Source organism: Panthera pardus, unplaced genomic scaffold (genome assembly GCF_024362965.1).
Source record: "Panthera pardus isolate Hobbes unplaced genomic scaffold, ASM2436296v1 HiC_scaffold_24, whole genome shotgun sequence".
Classification (NCBI taxonomy): Eukaryota; Metazoa; Chordata; class Mammalia; order Carnivora; family Felidae; genus Panthera; species Panthera pardus.
In genome coordinates, this window is record NW_026526810.1 from 47043899 (window position 1) to 47070305 (window position 26407).

General features: G+C 36.8%; 1 protein-coding gene across 7 annotated transcripts in view; it reads left to right on the plus strand.

Annotated features, from left to right (window-relative positions):
• Nucleotides 1-26407, plus strand: part of FAM227B (family with sequence similarity 227 member B) — a 195121-nt gene that overhangs the window by 147286 nt on the left and 21428 nt on the right. For 4 of the 7 annotated variants that reach the window (XM_053889079.1, XM_053889081.1, XM_053889082.1 and 1 more), the window contains 2 exons: nucleotides 13049-13146; nucleotides 17122-17287. In XM_053889079.1, the coding sequence (XP_053745054.1) occupies nucleotides 13049-13146; nucleotides 17122-17287 (264 nt within the window). The remainder of the gene's footprint in view (nucleotides 1-13048; nucleotides 13147-17121; nucleotides 17288-26407) is intronic. The other 3 variants (XR_002078047.2, XM_019442162.2, XM_019442163.2) reach the window with 1 other exon arrangement.

The following is a 26407-nucleotide window of genomic DNA, read 5'->3' on the forward strand; positions in this document are numbered from 1 at the left end:
CTCTTTTGATTTTTTGTTTGATCCATTAGTTGTTCCGTGGCATGTTGTTTAATCTCCACATATTTGTGAAATTTCAATTTTCTTCTTGTAATTGATTTCTAGTTTCATACCACTGTGGTCATAAAAGTTTCTTGATATGATTTCAGTGTTCTTAAATTTATTAAGACTTTTTTTGGAGGATCCTGGGAAGATGGCGGTGTAGGAGGACGCGGGGCGAGCCCCGCGTCCTGCTGATCACTTAGATTCCACCTACACCTGCCTAAATAACCCAGAAAACTGCCAGAAGACTAGCAGAATGGATTCTCCAGAGCCAAGCGCAGAGGAGAGGCTCACGGAAGAGGGTAGGAAGGGCGGCGACACGGACTAGCAGGAGGGAGCCTGGGCAGAGGGGTGCCCCGCTGGCCAAGCAGAGCCCCCAAGTCTGGCTTCCAAAAGCGGAGGGGCCGGACGGAATATATTCGGACAGCGAGCAGGACTTGACATCTGGAAGGTTATAAGCTAACAGCTCTGCTCGGAAACAGGAGGGCTGGAAGGCGACAGGAGGGAGAGTTGTTGAGCCCCGGACGACAGAGCTCAGCTTGGTGGGGAACAAAGGCGCTTGCCAGCGCCATCTCCCTCGCCCATCCCCCAGCCAAAATCCCAAAGGGAACCGGTTCCTGCCAGCAAACATCCAACGCTGTGCTTCTGCAGATCCATCCCTCCAGCGGGACTGACTCCCTCCCGGTGCCGCAGGGCCCCTCCCGAAGCAGATCTCCAAAGGAAAAACAAGCTGAGCCTACCCTCCTGCCCCCATGCACCTTGCTGATCCACCCCAGCTAATACGCCAGATCCCCAGCACTACAAGTCTGGCAGTGTGCAAGTAGCCCAGACGGGCCACGCCACCCCACAGTGAATCCTGCCCCTAGGAGAGGGGAAGAGAAGGCACACACCAGTCTGACTGTGGCCCCAGGGGTGGGCTGGGGGCAGACATCAGGTCTGACTGTGGCCTCACCCACCAACACAAGTTATTCAAGACAGCACAGGGGAAGTGCCCTGCAGTCCCGCACCACTCCAGGGACTATCCAAGATGACGAATCGGAAGAATTCCCCTCAGAAAAATGTCCAGAAAATAACAACAGCTAACGAACTGATCAAAAACTATTTAAACAATATAACAGAAAGTGAATTTAGAATAATAGTAATAAAATTAATCACTGGTCTTGAAAACAGTATAAAGGACAGCAGAGAATCTGTTGCTACAGAGATCAAGGGACTCAGGAACAGCCAGGAGGAGCTAAAAAATGCTATCAATGAGCTGCAAAATAAAATGGAGACAACCACGGCTCAGATTGAAGAGGCAGAGGAGAGAATAGGTGAACTAGAAGATAAAATTATGGAAAAAGAAGAAGCTGAGAAAAAGAGAGATAAAAAAATCCAGGAGTATGAGGGGAAAATTAGGGAACTAAGTGATGCACTAAAGAGAAATAATCTATGCATAATTGGTATTCCAGAGGAGGAAGAGAGGGAAAGGTGCTGAAGGTGTACTTGAAGAAATAATAGCTGAGAACTTCCCTGATCTGGGGAAGGAAAAAGGCAATGAAATCCAAGAGGCACAGAGAACTCCCTTCAGACGTAACTTGAATCGATCTTCTGCACATGTCATATTGAAACTGGCAAAATACAAGGATAAAGAGAAAATTCTGAAAGCAGCTAGAGATAAACGTGCTCTAACATATAAAGAGAGACCTATAAGACTCGTGACCGATCTCTCTACTGAAACTTGGCAGGCCAGAAAGGAATGGCAGGAGATCTTCAATGTGATGAACAGAAAACATATGCAGCCGAGAATCCTTTATCCAGCAAGTCTGTCATTTAGAATAGAAGGAGAGATAAAGGTCTTCCCAAACAAACAAAAACTGAAGGAATTCGTCACCACTAAACCAGCCCTACAAGAGATCCTAAGGGGGATCCTGTGAGACAAAGTACCAGAGACATCGCTACGAGCATGAAACTTACGGACATCACAATGACTCTAAACCCGTATCTTTCTATAATAACACTGAATGTAAATGGACTAAATGTGCCAACCAAAAGACATAGGGTATCAGAATGGGTAAAAAAACAAGACCCATCTATTTGCTGTCTACAAGAGACTCATTTTAGACCTGAGGACACCTTCAGATTGAGAGTGAGGGGATGGAGAACTATTTATCATGCCACTGGAAGTCAAAAGAAAGCTGGAGTAGCCATACTTATATCAGACAAACTAGACTTTAAATTAAAGGCTGTAACAAGAGATGAAGAAGGGCATTATATAATAATCACAGGGTCTATCCATCAGGAAGAGCTAACAATTATAAATGTCTATGCGCCGCATACCGGAGCCCCCAAATATATAAAACAATTACTCACAAACATAAGCAACCTTATTGATAAGAACGTGGTAATTGCAGGGGACTTTAACACTCCACTTACAGAAATGGATAGATCATCTAGACACACGGCCAATAAAGAAACATGGGCCCTGAATGACACATTGGATCAGATGGACTTGACAGGTATATTTAGAACTCTACATCCCAAAGCAACAGAATATACTTTCTTCTCGAGTGCACATGGAACATTCTCCAAGATAGATCACATACTGGGTCACAAAACAGCCCTTCATAAGTATACAAGAATTGAAATCATACCATGCATACTTTCAGACCACAATGCTATGAAGCTTGAAATCAACCACAGGAAAAAGTCTGGAAAACCTCCAAAAGCATGGAGGTTAAAGAACACCCTACTAAGAATGAGTGGGTCAACCAGGCAATTAGAGAAGATTAAAAAATATATGGAAACAAACGAAAATGAAAATACAACAATCCAAACGCTTTGGGATGCAGCGAAGGCAGTCCGGAGAGGAAAATACATTGCAATCCAGGCCTAGCTCAAGAAACAAGAAAAATCCCAAATACAAAATCTAACAGCACACCTAAAGGAAATAGAAGCAGAACAGCAAAGACAGCCTAAACCCAGCAGAAGAAGAGAAATAATAAAGATCAGAGCAGAAATAAACAATATAGAATCTAAAAAAACTGTAGAACAGATCAACGAAACCAAGAGTTGTTTTTTTGAAAACATAAACAAAATTGATAAACCTCTAGCCAGGTTTCTCAAAAAGAAAAGGGAGATGACCCAAATAGATAACATCATGAATGAAAATGGAATTATTACAACCGATCCCTCAGCGATACAAGCAATTATCAGGGAATACTATGAAAAATTATATGCCAACAAACTGGACAACCTGGAAGAAGAGGACAAATTCCTAAACACCCACACGCTTCCAAAACTCAATCAGGAGGAAATGGAAAGCTTGAACAGACCCATAACCAGCGAAGAAATTGAATCAGTCATCAAAAATCTCCCAACAAATAAGAGTCCAGGACCAGATGGCTTCCCAGGGGAGTTCTACCAGACGTTTAAAGCAGAGATAATACCTATCCTTCTCAAGCTATTCCAAAAAATAGAAAGGGAAGGAAAACTTCCAGACTCATTCTATGAAGCCAGTATTACTTTGATTCCTACACCAGACAGAGACCCAGTAAAAGAAGAGAACTACAGGCCAATATCCCTGATGAACATGGATGCAAAAATTCTCAATAAGATACTAGCAAATCGAATTCAACAGCATATAAAAAGAATTATTCACCATGATCAAGTGGGATTCATTCCTGGGCTGCGGGGCTGGTTCAACATTCGCAAATCAATCAACGTGATACATCACATTAATAAAAGAAAAGATAAGAACCATATGATCCTGTCAATCGATGCAGAAAAGGCCTTTGACAAAATTCAGCAACATTTCTTAATAAAAACCCTCGAGAAAGTCGGGATAGAAGGAACATACTTAGACATCATAGAAGCCATTTATGAAAAGCCCACAGCTAACATCATCCTCAATGGGGAAAAACTGAGAGCTTTTTCCCTGAGATCAGGAACACGACAGGGATGTCCACTCTCACCGCTGTTGTTTAACATAGTGCTGGAAATTCTAGCATCAGCAATCAGACAACAAAAGGAAATCAAAGTCATCAAAATTGGCAAAGATGAAGTTAAGCTTTCACTTTTTGCAGATGACATGATATCATACATGGAAAATCCAATAGACTCCACCAGAAGTCTGCTAGAACTGATACATGAATTCAGCAAAGTTGCAGGATACAAAATCAATGTACAGAAATCAGTTGCATTCTTATACACTAATAATGAAGCAACAGAAAGACAAATAAAGAAACTGATCCCATTCACAATTGCACCAAGAAGCATAAAATACCTAGGGATAAATCTAACCAAAGATGTAAAAGATCTGTATGCTTAAAATTATAGAAAGCTTATGAAGGAAATTGAAGAAGATATAAAGAAATGGAAAAACATTCCATGCTCATGGATTGGAAGAATAAATATTGTCAAAATGTCAATACTACCCAAAGCTATCTACACATTCAATGCAATCCCAATCAAAATTGCACCAGCATTCTTCTCGAAACTAGAACAAGCAATCTTAAAATTCATATGGAACCACAAAAGGCCCTGAATAGCCAAAGTAATTTTGAAGAAGAAGACCAAAGCAGGAGGCATCACAATCCCAGACTTTAGCCTCTACTACAAAGCTGTAATCCTCAAGACAGCATGGTATTGCCACAAAAACAGACACATAGACCAATGGAATAGAATAGAAACCCCAGAACTAGACCCACAAACGTATGGCCAACTCATCTTTGACAAAGCAGGAAAGGACATCCAATGGAAAAAGACATTCTCTTTAACAAATGGTGCTGGGAGAACTGGACAGCAACATGCAGAAGGTTGAAACTAGACCACTTTCTCACACCATTCACAAAAATAAACTCAAAATGGATAAAGGACCTGAATGTGAGACAGGAAACCATCAAAACCCTAGAGGAGAAAGCAGGAAAAGACCTCTCTGACCTCAGCCGTAGCAATTTCTTACTTGACACATCCCCAAAGGCAAGGGAATTAAGAGCAAAAATGAACTACTGGGACCTTATGAAGATGAAAACCTTCTGCACAGCAAAGGAAGCAACCAACAAAACTAAAAGGCAACCAACGGAATGGGAAAAGATATTTGCAAATGACATATCGGACAAAGGGCTAGTATCCAAAATCTATAAAGAGCTCACCAAATTCCACACCCGAAAAACAAATAACCCAGTGAAGAAATGGGCAGAAAACATGAATAGACACTTCTCTAAAGAAGACATCCGGATGGCCGACAGGCACATGAAAAGATGCTCAACGTCACTCCTCATCAGGGAAATACAAATCAAAACCACACTCAGGGGGCGCTGGGTGGCTCAGTCGGTTGGGTGTCTGACTTCAGCTCAGGTCATGATCTCACAATCCGTGATTTCGAGCCCCATATCAGGCTCTGTGCTGCCAGCTCAGAGCCTGGAGCCATCTTCGGATTCTGTGTCTCCCTCTCTCTCTGCCCCTCCCCTGCTCATGCTGTCTCTCTCTGTCTCAAAAATAAATAAAAACATTTAAAAAAAAAAACACCCACACTCAGATATCACCTCACGCCAGTCAGAGTGGCCATAATGAACAAATCAGGAGACTATAGATGCTGGAGAGGATGTGGAGAAACGGGAACCCTCTTGCACTGTTGGTGGGAATGCAAATTGGTGCAGCCGCTCTGGAAAACGGTGCGGAGGTTCCTCAAAAAATTAAAAATAGACCTACCCTATGACCCAGCAATAGCACTGCTAGGAATTTACCCAAGGGATACAGGAGTACTGATGCATAGGGGCACTTGTACCCCAATGTTTATAGCAGCACTCTCAACAATAGCCAAATTATGGAAAGAGCCTAAATGTCCATCAACTGATGAATGGATAAAGAAATTGTGGTTTATATACACAATGGAGTACTACGTGGCAATGAGAAAGAATGAAATATGGCCCTTTGTAGCAACATGGATGGAACTGGAGAGTGTGATGCTAAGTGAAATAAGCCATACAGAGAAAGACAGATACCATATGTTTTCACTCTTATGTGGATCCTGAGAAACTTAACAGAAACCCATGGGGGAGGGGAAGGAAAAAAAAAAAAAAAAGGGAGGTTAGAGTGGGAGAGAGCCAAAGCATAAGAGACTCTTAAAAACTGAGAACAAACTGAGGGTTGATGGGGGAGTGGGAGGGAGGGGAGGGTAGGTGATGGGTATTGAAGAGGGCACCTTTTGGGATAAGCACTGGGTGTTGTATGGAAACCAATTTGACAGTAAACTTCATATATTGAAAAAAAAAAAAAAAAAAAGACTTGTTTTGTGACCTAACATATGATATATCCTGGAGACTGTTCCACATGCATTTAAGAAGAATGTGTATTCTGTTGCTTTTGGCTGGAATATTCTAGAGATGTCTGTTAAGTCCATCTAGTCTAATCTGTCATTTAAAGTCAATGATTTGTATTGATTTTCTGTTTGAATGATGTATCCATTGATGCAAGTTGGGTATTAAAGTCTCCTCTGTTATTGTATTGCTGTCCATTTTCCCCTTTAGGTCTGTTACTATTTGCTTTGTATATTGGGTGCTCCAATATTAAGTACATAAATATTTACAAATGTTATATCCTCTTGTTAAACGACCCCTTTATCATTATAGAATGACCTTTGTCTCTTTGTTACATTCTTTGTCTTAAAGTCTATGTTGTCTGATATAAATAAAGCTACCCCAGCTTTCTTTTCATTTTTATTTACATGGAATATCTTTTTCTATCCCTTCATTTTCAGTCTGTGTGTGTCCTTACATGTGAAGTGAGTCTCTTGTAGGTAATATATAGATAGGTCTTATTTGTTTGTTTATCCACTTAGCCACTCTGTCTTTTGATTGGAGAATTTTATTACACTTACATTTATAGGTAATTATTGAAATTTATGTGCTTATTGCCATTTTTAAAATTGTTATCTGGCTGTTGTGTAATTTCTTTTTTCCTTTCTTCTTCTCTTGTGATACGATGATTTTTTTTTTGTAGTGATATGCCTAGATATTCCTTTATATCTATTGTTTACTATAAGTTTTTGCTTTGTTATTAGTTTGAGGCTTACATAAAAAAAACTTACATTTATAACAGCCTGTTTTAGATTGAAAACAACTTAAGTTCAAACACATTTTTAAATGTTACGTGATTATTCGTCCTCCATGTTTTATGTTTTTGATGTCACAGTTTCTTTTTACCTTATGTATTCCATTAACAAATTCTTGATTATAGTTTTTAATACTTTTGTCTTTTAACCTACATACCAGATTTGTAAGTCATTAAGTCACCACTCTACAACATCAGAATATTCTGAATTTTGCTGTATATTTACCTTTACTAGTGAGATATATACTTTCATATGTTTTCCTATTACTAGTTAACATCCTTTGGTTTCAGTTTAAAGAAGTCCCTTTAGGGGCACCTGGATGGCTCATTCAGTTGAACGTCCAACTCTTGATTTCAGCTCAGGTCATGATCCACGGGTTGTGGGATCGAGCCCCATATCTGACTCCACGCCAAGTGTAAAGTCTGTTTAAAATTCTCTCTCTCCCTCTTCTCCTCTCCCCCACTCATGCTCTCTCTCTCTCAAAAAAAAAAAAAAGTTCCCTTTAACATTCTTTGTAAGCCAGTGATGAACTCCTTTTGCTTTTCCTTGTCTGGAAAACTCTATCTCTTTTACAATTCTAAAAGACAACTTTAGAGTGGTCTTGTTTGGCAGAGGTTTTTTTCTTTCAGCATTTGAAATATATCATTCCACTCCCTTCTGACTTTCAAAGTTTCTGCTGAAAAATCTGCTAACAATCTTATGGGGGTTGCCTTGTGCATAATAACTTGTTTTTCTCTTGCTGCTTAAAGAGCCTCTCTTTGTCTTTAACTTTTGACAATTTAATTATAATGTGTCTTGATATGGGTCTGTTTGGAGTTATTTTATTTGGAACTCTCTGGGCTTCCTTGATCTAAATGACTGTTTTCTTCCCCAAGTTAGGGAAGTTTTTAGCTATTATTTCTTCCAAGTAAGTTTTCTGACCCTTTCTCATTTCTCCTTCAGGTTCCCCTATAATGCAAATATATGATCTGCTTGAGGTTGCCTCATAAGTCTTTTAAGCTATCTTTATTCTTTTTGTTTCTTCCTCTTTTCCTTCTCCTCTTCTCCCCTCTTCTCCTTCTTTCCCTCCTCCTCCATGTTCTTCGTCTTTCTCTTCTTTACTGCTCTTATTGGATGATTCCACTGTCTTGTTTTCACATTTGCTGATCCTTTCCTCCATGTCCTATAGTGCTTCTATTTAACCCTTCTTTTTTTAAGAATTTGTTTTAATGTTTATTTTTGAGAGAGAGAGAGAGAGAGAGAGAGAGAGAGAGAGAGAGAGAGAGAGAGAATGAGGGAGGAGCAGAAAGAGGGAGACACAGAATTGGAAACAGGCCCCAGGCTCTGTCTGAGCTGTCAGCACAGAGCCTGATGTGGGGCTCGAACTTATGAACCGTGAGACCATGACCTGAGCCAAAGTTGGATGCTTAACCAACTAAGCCACCCAGGCGCCCTTTTATTGAACTCTTCTATTGTATTTTTCAGTTCCATTATTATATTCTTTGCTCTGTAATTTTTGTTTTGTACTTTCTTATATTTTCTCTCTGTTGAAATTCTCACTTTGTTCTTGCATTGTTCTCCTGACCTCAGTGAACACCTTTATGACTTACTTTGAATTCTTTATCAAGTAAACCACTTACTTTATTTTGCTAAAAAAATTTTCTGAGGTTTTAACTTGTTCTGTAATTTTGAACATATTCTTATGTTGTTTTCATTTTTTTGGACTCTGTGTTGGTTTCAATGCATTCAATAAAACAGCCACTTTCCCAGTCTTGAAGGAGTGGCCTTTCCTGGCCCTACCTCTTGGTTTCTCTCAAACCTTTGTGATTTGTTAAAATAGGCTACTTTGTTTAAGAACAAAGTGGTTTCCAGTAGTTGAGGGTATGTCAAGAACTGTCCGTTTCCCAAAGGGAAGGATCTCAGTCAACATTTAGATTCAAGCTGAGTGGAAGCAAGACCCTCAGACAGCAACTTTGAAAATATGCAAATAAATCTCTTTCAGGAGAAAATTAGGAGATGGAAATTTCTGTCTGTTCTCTCTGCCTTGAGCCCTGGGGCTATAGTCTATTAAGAACTATTTCTTTGTTTGCTACTGTCCTACTGAACCCATGAACACAAGCCCTGCTAGCTACCAGAACCATGCTGTCAAGGGATGTATCCTCTGGATAGTGGCCACAAAAGTCTGTGCTCTGGCCTTCTCTTTTGTAGAACATTTTTAGATATGGGAACATGGTTTCAACATAGAACCCATCAGTGATAAGTTCATGTAATCACTAATCTCAAGAATATAAAGAATTTATATGACACCAGGCAAGACTGTCAAGGCTTGGTTATAAAATAAAAGTAATCCAAATTCCTTTTAATTTTATTACTTTCAACAATTATAGTTTGTATTACTGTGTGCAATGAAATTAGTCTTAATTTTTGTTTCATTTTTAATGTTCTTATGTAGATAAATTTACATATGATATAGGAAAAAGGAATTTCCCAGACAGTATGTCCTAATTTTTGCTTCAGAACTCATTTAGTTGTTAGTTTTTTTTAATGTTTTCTATTCTACAGGAAAGACTTAAAATGGATCGAATTTCCTTCAACAACATCTTTGATCAAGTCAAGCTTAAAAGCTGTTTTGTTTTACATTTGTAATGTGTGGCTCCACAGAGCCTTAGTTCATAAATACACTAGTTCTTTATTTCAGATACTTGCCACTTAGCTCTTTACACAAAAACTATAGAAATATTTAAAAACTAATCACTTGTGTTTTGCACCTATAACTTGTCTAAGTAATAATATGAGATTTAGTTCTTAAAGACACAGATATAATACCTAGTAAGCAGTAATAGAAAGAAATAATTTCCCAAGCCAAAATAAAGGAATAATACTGTATTTTCCTTGGGAAACAAATGTGATATGGATCACTATTATATATTACACATAAAATCTTGATGTTCTTGGATATACTAAATTTAGTTCAAACTTGGTGAAACCCAAGGATGCTAGAGGTAACCTACTTACATGCATATAGCACTTCATAATTAACAAAGTGCATTTATAGGCACTTGAACTCTCTAACCTCTCTGTGAGATTATTTATAATTATGTATGTTATATTAACATTACTAGGAGAAGAAAGTTAATTGTACTTTAGAACATTGTGAAGAAGTCCTTAATGCTTCATTTTGCCAATTTAAAACAAATCACATATAGAGAAGGGGGAAGATGATTCTGTATGTAGCTAAGTAGACAGATGTAACTTGTTTGACGTCTAGTATGTAAACAAACCAATGACTGGCCCTGCATATGGTAGGACTGGAGGGACTTGGAGAAGTATACGTATAGGATCTGAAAAAAATCTGGGAAGCATGTTAAGAAAACATATGCAATAAAGCAGTAAGGACATACTCATGGGTGTGCAGTACTTGGTTTGAAATAACTGTATCATTTTCCTATATTACTGAAACAAAATTGTATTTGTTTTATTTCTTATTTTCTCAGATCACATGTATTTTGCATGACTACTTGTGTTTTCTCTTTCCTTTGTTTCCCCTTACACTTCAACACTAGATGAAACTCTCCAAGAGCAATTCTAGTTTAACTTAGATATAAATGGATCTCTGAGTAATGCTTTTTTTGTGTGTTTCTCTAGTTTATTCACTAATTGTATTAATATATGCATGAAGTTTAATTTTGCCAAATTATGGGGATTATTTGCATCTCAGAAAGACTACTAATACTAAAGTAAAAACTACAAAGGTGGATAAAGATAACCATACTTACTTGCATAAGTGTCTCCCTTTTAAACATTCCTAAAATAAATAGGGGATAGTTGTGGAATTGAATTTTTTCCGATGTAAGTGGAGTAAGACTGGAATATTTTGTCACTAGTGAAATTTCTGAAGACTAGTAAGAATAGATGAGACATTTTCTTATGGTTTTATCAAATAGGATTATTTTTGGTTTTTCAGATGATCTTCTCAAGCTTTTAGGGATATGAGAACAGAGGATATATGAAAACTATAATCAGGGAAAATTAATATTTTCACCTAAAATAAATTATGGATTAGGGGACTATAGGAGAAAAAAGCTAATAAATATAGTCATTTTAAGATTACTTATCATATCCTGGTGGAATTTTTCATTTTTGTAGAATTTTCTGCAATTTTTTTGACTCTGTCACTCCTAAAATTTCATTGCTTTATGTTTTTTATTTAGTTCTTACTTTTTTGTCTTTTGCTATTATTCCCAGCTTAAGATTTTTGCCTGATATTAATGTATATGACCTTCTATTGATTAATTTTACAACCAAAGTTAAGTATTCTCAAAAGTAAGGTTTTTATTGTAGGTACAATAGACGTGAAGTAGAGATCCTTATATTATTAATATTATATCTGTTCATACAGACTAGGAATTGTGTATTATATAAATATGTATTTAAGGATGATTCAAAATGGAGCAAGTTTTATTTTTTTAATTATCCCTCTCAGGGAATATTTGTATTGGTTTTTTATTTATCTTGTTTCTTTATACAAATGAAGGCAAATACAATATACTTTTACATTCTCCCTTTTATACTAAAGGTATATATCAGTCAAATAATATACTCTGCTCTACACATTGCCTTCATCACTTAATGATATGACCTATAGATCTCTTCTTATCAGTATAGGGATCTTCCTCATTTCTTCTTACAACTGCATAGTGTTCCATCAAATCGGGTGCCTTAGTTTATTTAACTAGTACTTGACTGCTATTAAATACATGGGCTATTTATAATCCCTAAATTTTATAAATTACACCACAATCAATAAACTTGTACATGTGTTCTTTCATACTGTGAGGAGACTGTGTACGACATAGTCTCAGAAGAGTGATTGCTGGGTCAAAGAGAAAATATGTCTGTATTTTTGTAGATATTGCCAGATGTCCCTCCATAAGGGGTTGTTTGCTTTTGAGCAGGTTTTAAAGGAAATAAATTATATGCTTTATTACCTTTCTTGCCCATTCTAACTCCAACTTAATCTAAACCTGGTTCCCCTCAAAATTCTAAAATGCTAGTTCCTTCCTAACTCATTCTTTACTCTGCCGGAGATAAATGCCGACTTGCCTCTAGCATTTCAGGCTGATATTAATATTTAACGTCTAATGTAAAAAATCAATCCAGGTGACTTTCCTTAACTCTTCAGAGCTGTATCATCAACATTACAATCTGTAGATCCAATTAGTCTACCCGGTAATTGGTAATAACAATCAGGCCAGAATCTAGTACAAACCTCAGATTACTTGTTTTCTCTGTTCTGTGTTAAGATATCCTTAATAACTAGCTTGTTCTTTTAGGCTGATTGAACTGCTGATTAAAATACAATTCTCCTTTTCTTTAAAACATGGCAAGATTTCCTTGTTATCTTCATGTATCTTCATGCTGGTTGCAGGGGAAACTTACCAAATCTTTCCTTATTTGGATTTGTTGGCAATAGATGGAAAAGGTGGACCCTGACATGCAGAAGCCCAAGCCTCCTATTGCATTAAACTAGAGGGTCATGGACAGCCCCAGACCCTAAAGCAAAAGACCTAGGCCTGTGTCTTAAATGATAGCTTGGAGCTATAGCTTAGAGTCATACAACTTCCTGCACTTAATTATCCCATCTGTAAATTGTGGAAAATCTTACTTATCTCACAGAATGGTTTGTGACAGTGAAATGAAAGAGATAATGTAAGTGAATGAGTTTTATCAATTCTAAAGCCCTGTTAAGTAAAAATGAGATGGTATATTTATTTCCTCTAACTGAGGCAAGCTATAACAATATCCTAGCCTCTTCTCTCTCATCCATCCATCCATGGCTCTTTCCATGTTTAGGGCACATTGCTAGAAGAAAATTATGCTTTTTTTTAAAGAAACAAAAACAGAATATTTAGGAAAATACTTTATTTTCTCTTTTAGCGATAGACTTCAATATGATGAAAATTTTAAAGAACCCAAGAGCATACACAATGCCCACATTCAAGGAAGAATCAAGTGTATCAAGACTAACAACAAAGGTTTGGAGCATAATAATTATAAAAAATGTTCTTACTTTTTTTTTAATGTTTATTTTTGAAAGAGAGACAGAGAGAGAAAAGGAGCACAAGCAGGGAAGGGGCAGAGAGTGTGGGAGACACAGAATCCGAAGCAGGCTTCAGCCTCCGAGCTGTCAGCACATAGCCCGACATGGAGATGGAACTCACAAACCATGAGATCATGACCTGAGCTGAAGTCAGACGCCCAACCTACTGAACCACCCAGGTGCCCCCCCAAAATGTTCTGACTTCTTTAATTTGCTTAGTTTAACAGCTTCATATAGACAGTGTTCATTGTCACACTCCTGATGTATATTTTAGAAAAATTTAGTGATCAAAGTGATTTACCAGAGAGGTTAATCTTAATGTTAAAATGTTTTATTGTTTTTTGAAAATATCCTCTGCGTGCCTGGGTGGCTCAGTTGGTTAAGCATCTGACTCTTGATTTCAGCTCAGGTCATGATCTTACAGTTTATGGGATTGAGCCCTGTGTTTGGCTCTGTGCTGACAGGGCGGAACCTGCTTGGGATTCTCTCTCTCCCTCTCTCTCTGCGCCTCCCCTGCCTCTCTCTCCCTTTCTCTCAAAATAAATAAATAAACTTTAAAAATTTTTTAAAATAAAATATCCTCATCTCTAATGAACAAAAAACCACATAAAATTCATCTTTTCCCACACTTCTGGCAATGCTTTTCCTTGGGTTGATATACAAACATTGATCTCAACTATGATCTCAGTAAGTTCTAGTCAAAATTGCAGGGAAAATGTCACAAGAGTTTTCATCAAACTCCTCTGAAGCCATGGCTCTGGAATAACTGGCCATATGTGTGTAGTGTTACTGATAAGTTATGGGTACTTAGTTTTTGCACGTTTCTGGTGGTTCCTCTCTAATAGAGACCCTCAGGGACTTGCCCACCTTGTGTTGCTTTAGCCAAGATTTGATGAGGTTACAGGCTTGAAATTCTGAATTTGATCTCTTATTAGACAAATAGGTTTTAAATTGATTGCAGTCTTTATTGCTAAAATTTTGTCTGGATTGTCTAGTCAAGTCTGACCATAAATTTTAAATTATGCCTATATACAAACTGCTTTCTGAAGTCAATACTTAATATATTTCCCTATCTTTAATAACCCAGATAACTAAAATGTTTTCTAACCTTTACAGTGCTGCCAAAGGTGGTTTGTAAGTACTTAGAATAGAAACTGGTGATCTCTAGGAGTCAATTTAGGATCAATGACAATATCACACCATTAGGGTTGGGTGGGGACACGTACAATATTGCTGGATTTATAAATCAGGAAATGTAATAGAGGCTGTATATCTGATCTTCAGTAATCACTATAAATGGCCTTTTACACCTTATTTACAAGTTGAAGAAATATGGACAGGTGGATTTCTAACTGACTGAACAAACTTTTTCAGATGACACTGTTAAAAGATGGAAAGCAAACTGCAGATCCATCTCTGGTAATACACCACATTGCTGCATCATTGGCCCTGTCCTCTGCAGACTATTTTATCAACAACTTGGATAAAAACATGGTTGCCATTTTTATTAGATATTTAGAAGTCATAAACCTTGGAAGAACGATGAATGCATTGGATGACTAAAGGTTTACAACAGTTGAGTAGTAGGCCTAATCTTAGAAGATAAATTTTTATTATGAAAAAAGTATAAAGGTCCAAAATTACAGCTGCATAAGTATAGGATAATAAAGCCTTGGGTTAGAGGCATCCAAAAAGATTTGGAAATTATTTTTTACAGTAATCTCTGTATGTATCAACACACTGTTGACTCCCAAATCTTACTGCATTCTTGAGCTTTTTAAACAGACATATGGGATCTACTCTATGTTGATTACACAATTATTGTGTATTATGTTCATTTGGGAGTCCTGCATTATAAAAGGGTGTAGACAAACAAAAGAGTTCTGAATAGAAAATAATCAGGATAATTAAGGACTATAATTATATAATTAATGGTATATTTGAGCAATGACCAAAATATTTAAAGGCATTTCCATTAGAAAAGAAAAGACTCTGGTGGTTGTAATAACTGTTTTCAAATATGTAGAGAGCTACTGTAGGAAAGCAGGATTAGGCTTTTTCTGTGTGGCTCAAAATAATTGTTTTACCAATACAAACCACAAAGTTCTTACATTTACTGGTAAGTGAAAGCTATAGGGAGACAGTTTTCAGTGCAACATAAAGAATTTTCTAAGCACCAGCGTTGTCCAGATGCCGAATGGGTGCCTGTGGCTTCCGAATGCCCATATGAGCATCGGCAGAATGCACATTCAAACCTCAAAAATCAAAGTTTACCTTTCTAGTCATTGACAGCAATTATCCTTTAATAACTTAACAAAACAATGAAGCACCAAACTCCTCCTTCTAGCTCATCTCCTGTGACTCTTTCAAAGTTTATGGGATTCCTTGGTTCTAAGATTTAGTACTAAGTTGACTCTTGACTATATAGGTCTTGTTTTATGGGACCTTAAAGTTTTCTGATAATTTTCTACCATTATCTTTTGTGGGGCAGATGGAAGTAGTGAGGCTCCTGGTAATTGTTTTGGCTATTTGGAATATCTCTAGGAGTTCTTTGCACCACTTCAAACCCTCTGCCTTAAAGTATCTAAGAAAATGGCTAAGGCTCCACAAAACACTGGATATACACTTAATGCCTAGTTCTGCTATTATCGAGTTGAACTGCCCTTAAAAATCAGTGGTCCTTCTATGGAAGAAGTAGGTATTAACTGTGGTTTTCCTATGTAAAAAAAGGAGAACTGTGGAAAAAATAACAAATGTCTATGTCTTGAATTTCAGTAAGATCAAGTTTCTGTCTTACAGTATCCAAGGCAGAATCTGGGGAAAAGGTCATGAAACATTTTTCTTTCTAGACAGGTAGTATTTCCTTTTAATCTAGACAAAGCTTGTCCTGGTTTTGTATGCAATTTAAAGATCAGGCTAGATATAACCTTATGTGAATTTCCATGGGAGATTGAGACGAAGTAAATGATTTACATCATAGAAAACATATCTGATTTTGACACTGAGTTTTCACCATCAGAGAATTGCTTTTGATTATGATAGTCCCACTACTCAAAATAATTCTGGAGCATCTCTGAAGGAAAACAATGAAAAAGTGACCATAAGCAAAAGAAACACAAGACAACTGTATGTATCAGTAAAAGCAAATGAGCATAAAATCTTATTTCCTCACAGGAAGTGGAATCAATAATAAATCTCACATCTAGACATTACAAAAAGGGAGGAAAGACTTAATGTATGAATTGTTGCTATACTGACCTTATATCCCACAAGAAGTCAGTAATAAAATCTTGGAGCAATTATATTTATGACAGAGAATTCATGGACAGTTTTTTTCCATTAGCACTTCGATTATGTTATCCATATGCCTTCTGGCCTCCTTTGTTCTGATAAAAATTCAACTTTAAACCTTATTGGGATTCCCTTATATGTTGTTTTTCTCTTGCTGCTTTTGAAATTTCTTTTTGTCTTGGTCTTTCAGCACTTTGAGTATGATGTGTCTAGGTGAGTATTTTTCCTACTTGGAGTTAAGCTTCTTGGATATGTTTTTCACAAAAGTTTGGAGGTTTTGGTCATTTTTGTCTTCATATTTGTTCCTGTCCCTTTTTCTGGAGCTCTGTTCATTTTCCTCTTTCATTTTTCTTTCTGTTCTTCAGGCAAAATAATGTCTATTGACCTATTTATCAAGCTGATAAATAAAAAAGCTAGAAGAGCCTTACTGCACAAACTCATAGACTCATACTGTAATAAATGTCTCTCATTAAGAAGGTGCTTTGCGGAATTTCTTTTTATTTATTTAAATATACCAGATAATAACTATATTCATAGTTATAATACAGTTACATTTATTTATAGCTCTTTAAAAATACATAAAAGTAATAATTAACTTGATTTTTTTTCTCCTTTACAGTCCCATTATAGTAGCACTGGTCCAGAGTTTAACCGTGTACTGTTCAATTTTGGAGGTCAGAGTCCACTGATTTTATATTATCTGAAGATGCATGAGTTAGCTGGTATTTCCAAGGCCCCTAAACAAACCAAGATTAAATTCACTGAAATATTGCAAGAACCATATCCTTTTTTAAGCTTTGCTTTAATGTGATCTGTTGAAAACTTTTTACTTAATATCTCAATCAAGGAAAGAGGTGAATGCATTTTTTAACCAATGTTTTTTACTTAGCATTTAATTGTATTCAAAATGTTTGTACCATGTTTGGTTAAAGTATTTTCTCTTTTAGATCTAAGGCTGTGATTTTGCATGTAAGAAAGATTTTAAGAAACAGAAAACCGAGGAACTTTATTTTTTTTTCAATATATGAAATTTATTGTCAAATTGGTTTCCATACAACACCCAGTGCTCATCCCAAAAGGTGCCCTCCTCAATACCCATCATCCACCCTCCCCTCCCTCCCACCCCCCATCAACCCGAAAACTGAGGAACTTTAAAAACTGGTATATGTAACTCTTTAGCAAAAGACTATCTTTGCAACTTTACTGTTCAGTGTTCAGTTTCAAGCATTTGTCAGACTGTGGATCATGGGCTTCTAGAGTCTCCAGAGGAAAGTTTCAACCATGTTTTAGCTGTATAATTCTTTATTCCAATGAAATTTATCAGAAAGATCAGCATTTAAAATATAATATAAATGAACTTGGAGCTCTTTCATTGCAGCCAGGTGGGAAGACCAGAGTTCTGTCCACTTATACTCCTCTGTTCACTCTGCATAACCCATGCTGGCCCAGGGCTCACTGGGGACTCAGATGAACCTCAAAGGGATCTACTACAGTAGTCTCCAAATTGAAGTGGACACGCATGCACAGTTCTGAGTGTATATGTGTTTACGCCTCTCTCTCTCTCTCTCTCTCTATATATATATATATTATACATATTTTTAAAGACTTATTTATATCTATTTTTATCTTTAATAATAAGCTTAAACTTTGCTAATATTTAGTAAGTAGGTACTTTACTCAGCTGACATTTCAGCTGAACTCTACTGTTTTGAAGGATAATGATGACATCTTTGCTCTTGTGTTTTCTGAGTATCACAACATGTTGCTGTTTTCTTTGGTGGGAAGTAGATTTGTAGACTATATCACCTAGTTTAATAATCACTAGTGGACCAATAGCTTTAAAAGATTCTTGGAAAGAAACTTTGGATTGATGACAATATTTATAAGGCAAGAATAAATTTTTTAAAAAATAAAGAAAATGCCATAATGATTTTTCTCCTACTCCTCAAAGGAGAGCCTTTTCAGCCATACTAAGAAAATAAATTAATGCTGAGCCAATCAATTCTGCCAATATGTAGGCTAAAAAAAAAAACAAATAAAAATTTTCAAGATGACTATTTGAAATGTGGATATACATAATTATTATAACTAATGAATCTAGCCTTAAGTGTATGTTATACTTTTCAATATTAGCAAATGATTCTATAATGCCAGGTTAATTTACAAGGCATTAATAAACAACTGTGTAGACATCAAATCTCTATAATTTGAGGGGAAAAAAGGTTTGGCATACCATTAATAAAGGTAAAGTTAAATTTTATTTTCACAATATTTTATCTGGCTTTTATTTGCAGACTACATATATTCTATAATATATGTAATATATTAATACAGATTAATATTACCTAATTCATAAATTGAAAATTATACCTGTGTGGGAGTGTGCTCACATAGCTGTTACTCATGGGACATATGATCAAAATGTGCTCTAGCAGAGTCTCAGGACTCTTCCTAGGACACTTCCTCTCCCACATTTTAATCAGGACACCCCCCAGAGCCTAACTGACCACATGTACATGGAATTAACTTGGGTAGTTCTGGAACAAAAGGAGAGATACAAACTACAGGGCTAAATCAGCCTGTTCAGGGATATGTAAATTAAGTAATGATCCAAGGATTATCACCAACTTTGGATTAGTCTGAAAGAATTTTTTTAAATGTTTAGAAGTGAAATTTGAAAGATATATAAAACCCTTCATAATGAATTGCTTTTATCTTTAACTAATCTTAATTGTAATTATAAAAATGTTAGTCTTTGTGTTTACATTTCTGATGGGCATGAATTTGTCTAATGGCTATGCCAGGACAGATTGTACAACCAATTTACTGAGAATGTAGGGGGAGTGTAAGTAAGTGTGGGGGTGAGGAGAGGAGAAAATGGAGATCTAAAGCATGAAATCTTTTATGGAATGAGTATCTCATTCCATAATTATGTGAAAGAAAACACCCTTTGGAAAGAAATGCGGCTTTCTGTGATGCTTTCTGAGCTTGTAAAATGTTAATAACCCCAATAAGAAAAAATGTCTCTAGACCTAATGATAAACAAAATGATGATGATGTCTCATCTTCATCAGCACTTGGCAGTTTTGCAAAGCATATAATGAATCACGCTATGTATTAGCACAAAAATGACGAGAGTCTTGTGACAGTGGGCATATCAGACCACTTTATGGATAAGGAAATCAAAGCACAAAGAGGGTAAATGGTTTGCCCAGGGGATTCATGCAGTAGAGCTAGCACCAGAGTCTTCTACTGTTTCCTGGGCCATGCTTATTTTCCTGACATGGTGATCTAGGCTATAATTCTGAGTGTGATACTGATGGTTGGCGGCGGTCCAGTAATGTTTTCCCCAAGATAATGATAGCTGCTAATGAAATTTCTGTATGGATTTCCCATAATTATTTGTGATGACTGTATGGTCATTGAATATTTCTCTCTCACTCAAATTTTACTTTGAAGCTATTCAAAATATAAAATATTTTTAATAGTTTTCTCTGAGCTTGCTTATTGGAATCTTGTGGCTTTCCTGAAGTGGAGAGACGATACTTTGCAGTGAGTACATCTATGCATGGTGAGGGAATAGGAGAAAGTAGAGAAGGCAGAGAAGAAGATAAAAAATAACAAAAAAGATAAATATAATTCATTATATTTGAGGTAGGCAGACTGTAAGATGGGCCCCAGTGATCCCCACCTGGTATTCATACCTCAATCCCCTTCCATTGATTGTGGGCTGAACCTATGACTTGATTCTAATAGGATATGGTTAGCATAATGGTGTATCGCTTCTGACATTCAGTTGCAAAAAGACTGACATCAGTCCTGCTAGCATTTCTTGCTCACTCTCTCAGAGCCCTCGGGGTGGGGGTGGAGGAGAACCAGCTATCATGTTGTGAGCTGTTTTGTGGAGAAGGCCACATGGTAGGGAAGTGAGGCTTCCAGCCAACAGCCAGTAAGAAATTGACACATTTAGTTTAACAATCCTTGAAGAAATAAGTCTGGCCAACAACCACGTGAGTGACTGACCTATGAAGTAAATCCTCCTTTGGTCCCTGCTCACACTTTTATTGGAGCTTCTGAGGGACCCTGAGCCAGAAGTATCCACTGACCTGTGCCCAGATTCCTGACCCACAGAAGCCACGCAATAACAAACATTTGTTGTTTTAAGCTGCCCAGTTTTGGGGTAATTTATTAAGTATCAGTAGGTAACTCAACAATGTTTGAGCAAAAGTCTAGATTCAGATGAATCTCTTCAGTAAATCCAAATATTTATCACATTGTAGTGTAAAGTTCACTTGTTTTTCTCACCCAATAGAGAACAAAGAATTATTTGCCTCTATGTCCCTGACATGGGAAAAAAGTATCTCGCATACGATATATGTTAAATAAATATCTGATAAGTGAGTATAGCATGGTTTTATTTAAAGATAAGGCCAGATTTCATTTTATTTAAAAAAAATTGATATTATTAAAATGAATAAAACTGGAGGATAGGGATAGAAATTTGAGAGTTATTGGTACAAAGTTCATCTTTGAAGTCATCATTATCAAAATGTTTTTCAAATTTTATTGAACAGTTACTATGTACCAAGCGTTCTTTTGAGTACTTTACATTTATTAAATCATTTCATTCTCATGTCAGCTTCTGAGTTAGATACTATTATTGTTTCTATTTTAAGATAAGTAAACTGAGGCACAGGAAAGGTAACTTGCTAAGTGATTACACTTGGCTTCTATCCTTGGTAGTCTGGTTTCATAGCCAATACACTCTGATACTTAATTGTTTACTCAGAGAGAATGTGTAGCTCCAGAAGAAGATAAAAGTGTAATCTCATCTTTTAAGGATAATCACAACTATGGTTTGGGGCAAGTGTGACAGGAAGAGACAGGAAGGTCAACAGAGGACAAAAAAAAGGGGATGCCATGATAATTTTCCTCATATTTCAGAATAGTTATTTGAAATTTCTGCAGTTGCTTCTGCATTAAATCATTTTGGAAGTTTTTCTCCAGACTTTTAAGATTGCATGATCATGCACATTCTGTTTCAAAATCCTTTTATTTAATTAATGAGAGATTTTAATGATATACTTTCTTAAGCTCAATACAGAGCAATATTATATTTGATCACTATTCAGTTTTAAATCAGAGTCTCGTGGGACAGATACATTTAAAAATAAATTTAAACATTATAGGTAATATTTCTTTTGATTTGGAGTGACTTGCCAAAGTCCTAAGAGGGAAGATTGCTGTATTGTCAATGTTTTAGATTTTGTATCTAAATACTGAGGAGACTGGAAATGTTGGTGGAGAGAAGGAGGCAGGAAACAAATGTAATTGTACTTCACAGGGGTGCTCATGATTCTGACAGGATTTTTAATGTACCTTCATAAGGAAAATAGTAAATTTTTAATGTTAATATAAAATTTATTGGTAGAAAATTTGAACGTTTTTATGAATGACCTTTGAGTATTTTTTTAAACTTGATTACTTAGTAATAGAGTTATGAGTAAAACAGGAAAAAGTGTTTACTTCTAGGACCCAGGACTGAATATATAATATATCTTTAAACTGTGTAGAATTGTGTACAAAATGTATTTGGAGCTCCTAATTTTCCCATCTCACATTGAGAAGGGATGTGATTTTGCAAATCACCTCAAGTTTTTAATGTGTTGAAAGTAGACTAACAACAACAACAAAAAATACCCAAAAGTTTGATGATTTCTTTTACATGTGAAACACAAGTTACTTTTTTAAAAAAAGATAAAGAAAACTCAGGAACAAAATGTTGGTGTAGTTTGTGTGGGTCCTATTAAAAAAGAATGTCTATCAGTTGCATCTATATTTCTAACATGAATTTAGAAGATTCACATTTGTTGTAGCTTGGGAAAAAAATCTGAACTCAGTGCAGTGTGATACAGAGTGTTTGGTATTACTACAAAGACATGCTCCCACCATCACACACGCATATACAGACATACTAACATGTAAAAACTGTCCAGGGGTGGATTACTACACCCTACAATTGAAAATAATAGGTAATAACAAGACCTAAACCAGCATAAAAATAAAAGCTATACAAAGGAATCATCTGTTGTGAATTATCTATGATGTGGGAGAAGCAAGTAGCCAACAGTGGGGAAAAAACGAAAAGGAAGAAATCCTCAGACTCATGAAAGGTCACCAGTTCTGTATAACACTTGGTCTTCACACAGTAAGAGCCCAGTGGGAAACTCTTTGGAGCCATGTGCAACTTCTTTTCACTCTTATTTATAAAAATATTTTCAATGATCTTTGTCACATGTGCACACATAGATTTTTTTCCCCCTCACCAATATGTGAATAGCAACCTGTGAGTTGTTTCTAAACAATATATCAAATATATTTTTTATTTCAAGTCAATGACATCTCAAGCTAATTGACATATACTAAGGATCTGGTAATCACATTTTTAAAAGGATAAATTAGCTAAAAGACAAATGTTCAAAAAAACCCTCTAATCCAGAACCCTCCCATCTAGTTATTTTTCCAGTAAAGACAAGATAAAATACTTTTTTTTCCCTCAGTTCTTCTAGAATTCTCAGAGTGCAGCAGATCTGAAGGCCTACACTACTAGAAAGCCTGTTCCATTGTTTATGAGATTGAACTCCCAAAATTTAACCGTCAGTTTCCTTCAGCTTCAAAAATACAGGTGCATATATGACAATATTTATCTTTTAATGAGGCCTTTCAGATAATAGAAACCAGATTTTAGCTTCCTGGAATGGGAGGTATTTTAAAAATACATTTTTGTTGGAAACACCCAGCACCAAGCCCTGTGGCAACACAGACACCCTCCACCAAAACACAATGGAGGCCTGATCTTTTCTCTAGCTGTCTGCAATGAGGAAAACCAGGGACAAGGTGTCCTAAGGCTGGGGAAAAGAAGAGATTGAAAAGGGAAGATAAGAGAGTAGAGAGGAATCCCAAAACTCTTTGTTGTATTGAAGGAGTCTCTAAAATTTACTCTAATTTGAACTCAAATTTGAGCTTCTTCTCCATCTGTACCAAGCAGATGGATTGGACTAGATAAATTTCAAGCCTTTTTGAATCCCGAGATTTATGATTCTGTTGGAGGAATTTGACTTTCCATGCTGTCAGTGGCTAAACTAGTAAAGAGCTCAATTTTTTTCCTGGAATGACAACATTCTCATTTTGTCAACTCACTGTAGAACCAGGTTCTTCAGAGGGTACACTGTCTCATTCTCAGGTGTCAGCTTCCCTAAAAGGCCACCAGAATAGCCAGTTGGCCAAGTAAAGCCAAGGAAGAATACCAATTTAGCAGAGCTTTAGTAGTGTCTCAAAATGGGTAAATTCGGGAATGATATTTATTAGTGTTTTAAGGCCTGAGTTGGATGATTTTTGAGTCTGGAGAGGTAAGGCAAGGAATTACTTGGGATCAGGCAGTGTTTAATTGGATTGGTGGCCCCAGTGAAGCAAGAGTCTTGAAGTGAGTTTTGATGAGCAAGCTACTTTTGCTGGTTCAGAGTCTTTTCTTTCAGGAGAAGGCATTTCCTGGAGTAAGCAGCTAAGTTATTTTTATTCTTATTCTCAGCATTGTTAAATATAGGGATAAAAAAAAATATGCATGGTCCCTAAACTTTTTTAACACAGGGACAGCTTAATAAGACATTCTTCATTCATATTTCTATCTCCTCCTAACGACAACAATTAGGCATCCATCCACAGACAAGAGTGCCTTTGTGGGGAACTGTGCAAACGGCACAATTCACTAAGGGACCTGAGGGAGTCTCACCCACCTGTAGGTCAGGTAATAGGCATACAGACCTCAGTTCCAGTTGTGGGTCCTGTAGTGGCCTGTAAACCACTCTAGCCCCTCATGGCTACAGTCTGGGAATCCCTGGAAAACACCTCATAGACCATCATCTATGGACAGGAAGGCCTTTGTGGAAGTCCAAGTTTCCAGTGGAGGGAAGTTGCAGCACTACTAAAGGAAAAGAAAAGAAAAGAAAAGAAAAGAAAAGAAAAGAAAAGAAAAGAAAAGAAAAGAAAAGAAAAGAAATATATATATATATATATATATATATATATATATATATATATGAGCGTGGACACACTGGAGAGGCTAAGAACGGTTAACAGTTTGACTTCACCCCTTCCCCAAGGTGAAACAGCATAAGGTCAAGAAAGATCTTCTTGGCTGTGATTTCTTACATGGGAGAAAGTGAGAGCATGTGAATGAGCATTCAGCTTTCCTAACTGTGTGGAAAGATCCATTTCTCAGACACAAGAAATAAGGATATCTTACCATTTACAACAACATGGATGTGATGAAATTATGAAATTTGGAAGTTTTGGGTTTAGAGCGAATGGCTAAGAAAGAATTCTTGTGATGTTTTGGTGCAAAAAGGTGATTTTATTATAGCACAGGGACAGGACCCGAGGGCAGGAAGAGCTGGATTGTGAGGAGTGACTGGTTATATACTTTTTAATTAGTGGGCATTAGGGATAGCATAAGTCTCTAAGGAATTTGGAAGCAAGGCTTTCAGGACCTTGAGGGGCTAGCTGCTGTTAAGGTTACTTTAGTCTTTAATAAAACATAAACGTTAAGGCAGCCATGAGTTCCCTGAGGAAGGTCACACTCTGCATGTTTCTGGTATCTGTTGGGCTGCAAGCTGTAAAGAAATTTAATTTAAGCTACATTTCTCTTGCCTTTGCTCTCCTCATCAGATGGATCTTGAGGACATCACGCTAAGTGAAAGAAATCAGATAAAGACAAATAGTGTATAATTCTACTCATCTATGGAATCTAAAAGAGCCAAACTCATAGAAACAGAAAGTAGAATAGTGGTTGCCAGGGGCTTGGGAGTGAGGAAATAGGGAGATGCTGTGGTGATTATAGTTAACATCTGCATTACATACTTGCAAGTTGCTAAGAGAATAAATCTTAAATTTTCCTACCATAAAAAAAAAGAAAAAGGTAATTATGTGAGGCGATATAGTTGTTAACTAATGCTACTATGGTAATCATTTTGCAGCATGTTAAGTGTATCAAATCAACATAGTTGTCCGCTATAAACTTACACAATGTTACATGTTAATTACATCTCAATAAAGCTGTAAAAGGAAAAAAAAAAAAATGCTGGGGCAGGAAAGTATGGATGCTCTAAATGCCCAGATTTGCTTCCAGAATAAGAGACTGATTTTTCAGCTGCTGAAAAACTACTATGGCAGAGAGCCTTCAGTTGCTAACACCTTACAAGGATTGCATCATTTAATGATAGCGGTCTCACTCAAAGTCATGCCCTATGGCAGATTATATTTTTCAAAAGTGGCCACAACAGTATCTTCCTTCCTACATGCTCTAGTTACAATATGACCTTGCCACTTGTCCCATCAGGAGATAGCATCTATGTCCACTCCCCTTGAATTTGGGTGGACTTTTCTATCTTCCTCAACCAATGGAGTGTGACTTCTGAAGCCAGGTTATAAATGGCTTTAAAGCTTTTACTGTAATGCTTCTGCTTTTGCTCTTGGAATGCTCTTAGAAACATCTTCTCCGTGAGGAGGAAGTCAGACCACATAGAAAGTCCATGCTCCAGCGAGCAGCCAGAGCTGAGGTTGAGCCACAGGCATCATCAAAAACCACACATGTGAGGAAGCCTTTGAGATGTCTCCAGCTCCAGCCACAACCTGACCCCAACTAAAAGCCACCAAACTGAGCCCAGTCAACATCCAAAACTATTGAGATAATAGTAACAAATGACAGTTGTTGTTTTATGGCACTAAGTCTGGGGTTGTTCGTTATGCAGCAGTAGATAACTGTACTATGCCCCCTTCAAAGGCAGCCCACATCCATTTACTAGTGTGATACATAAAGTCTCTGAGGTTGGGGCCTGTTCTACCTCAAC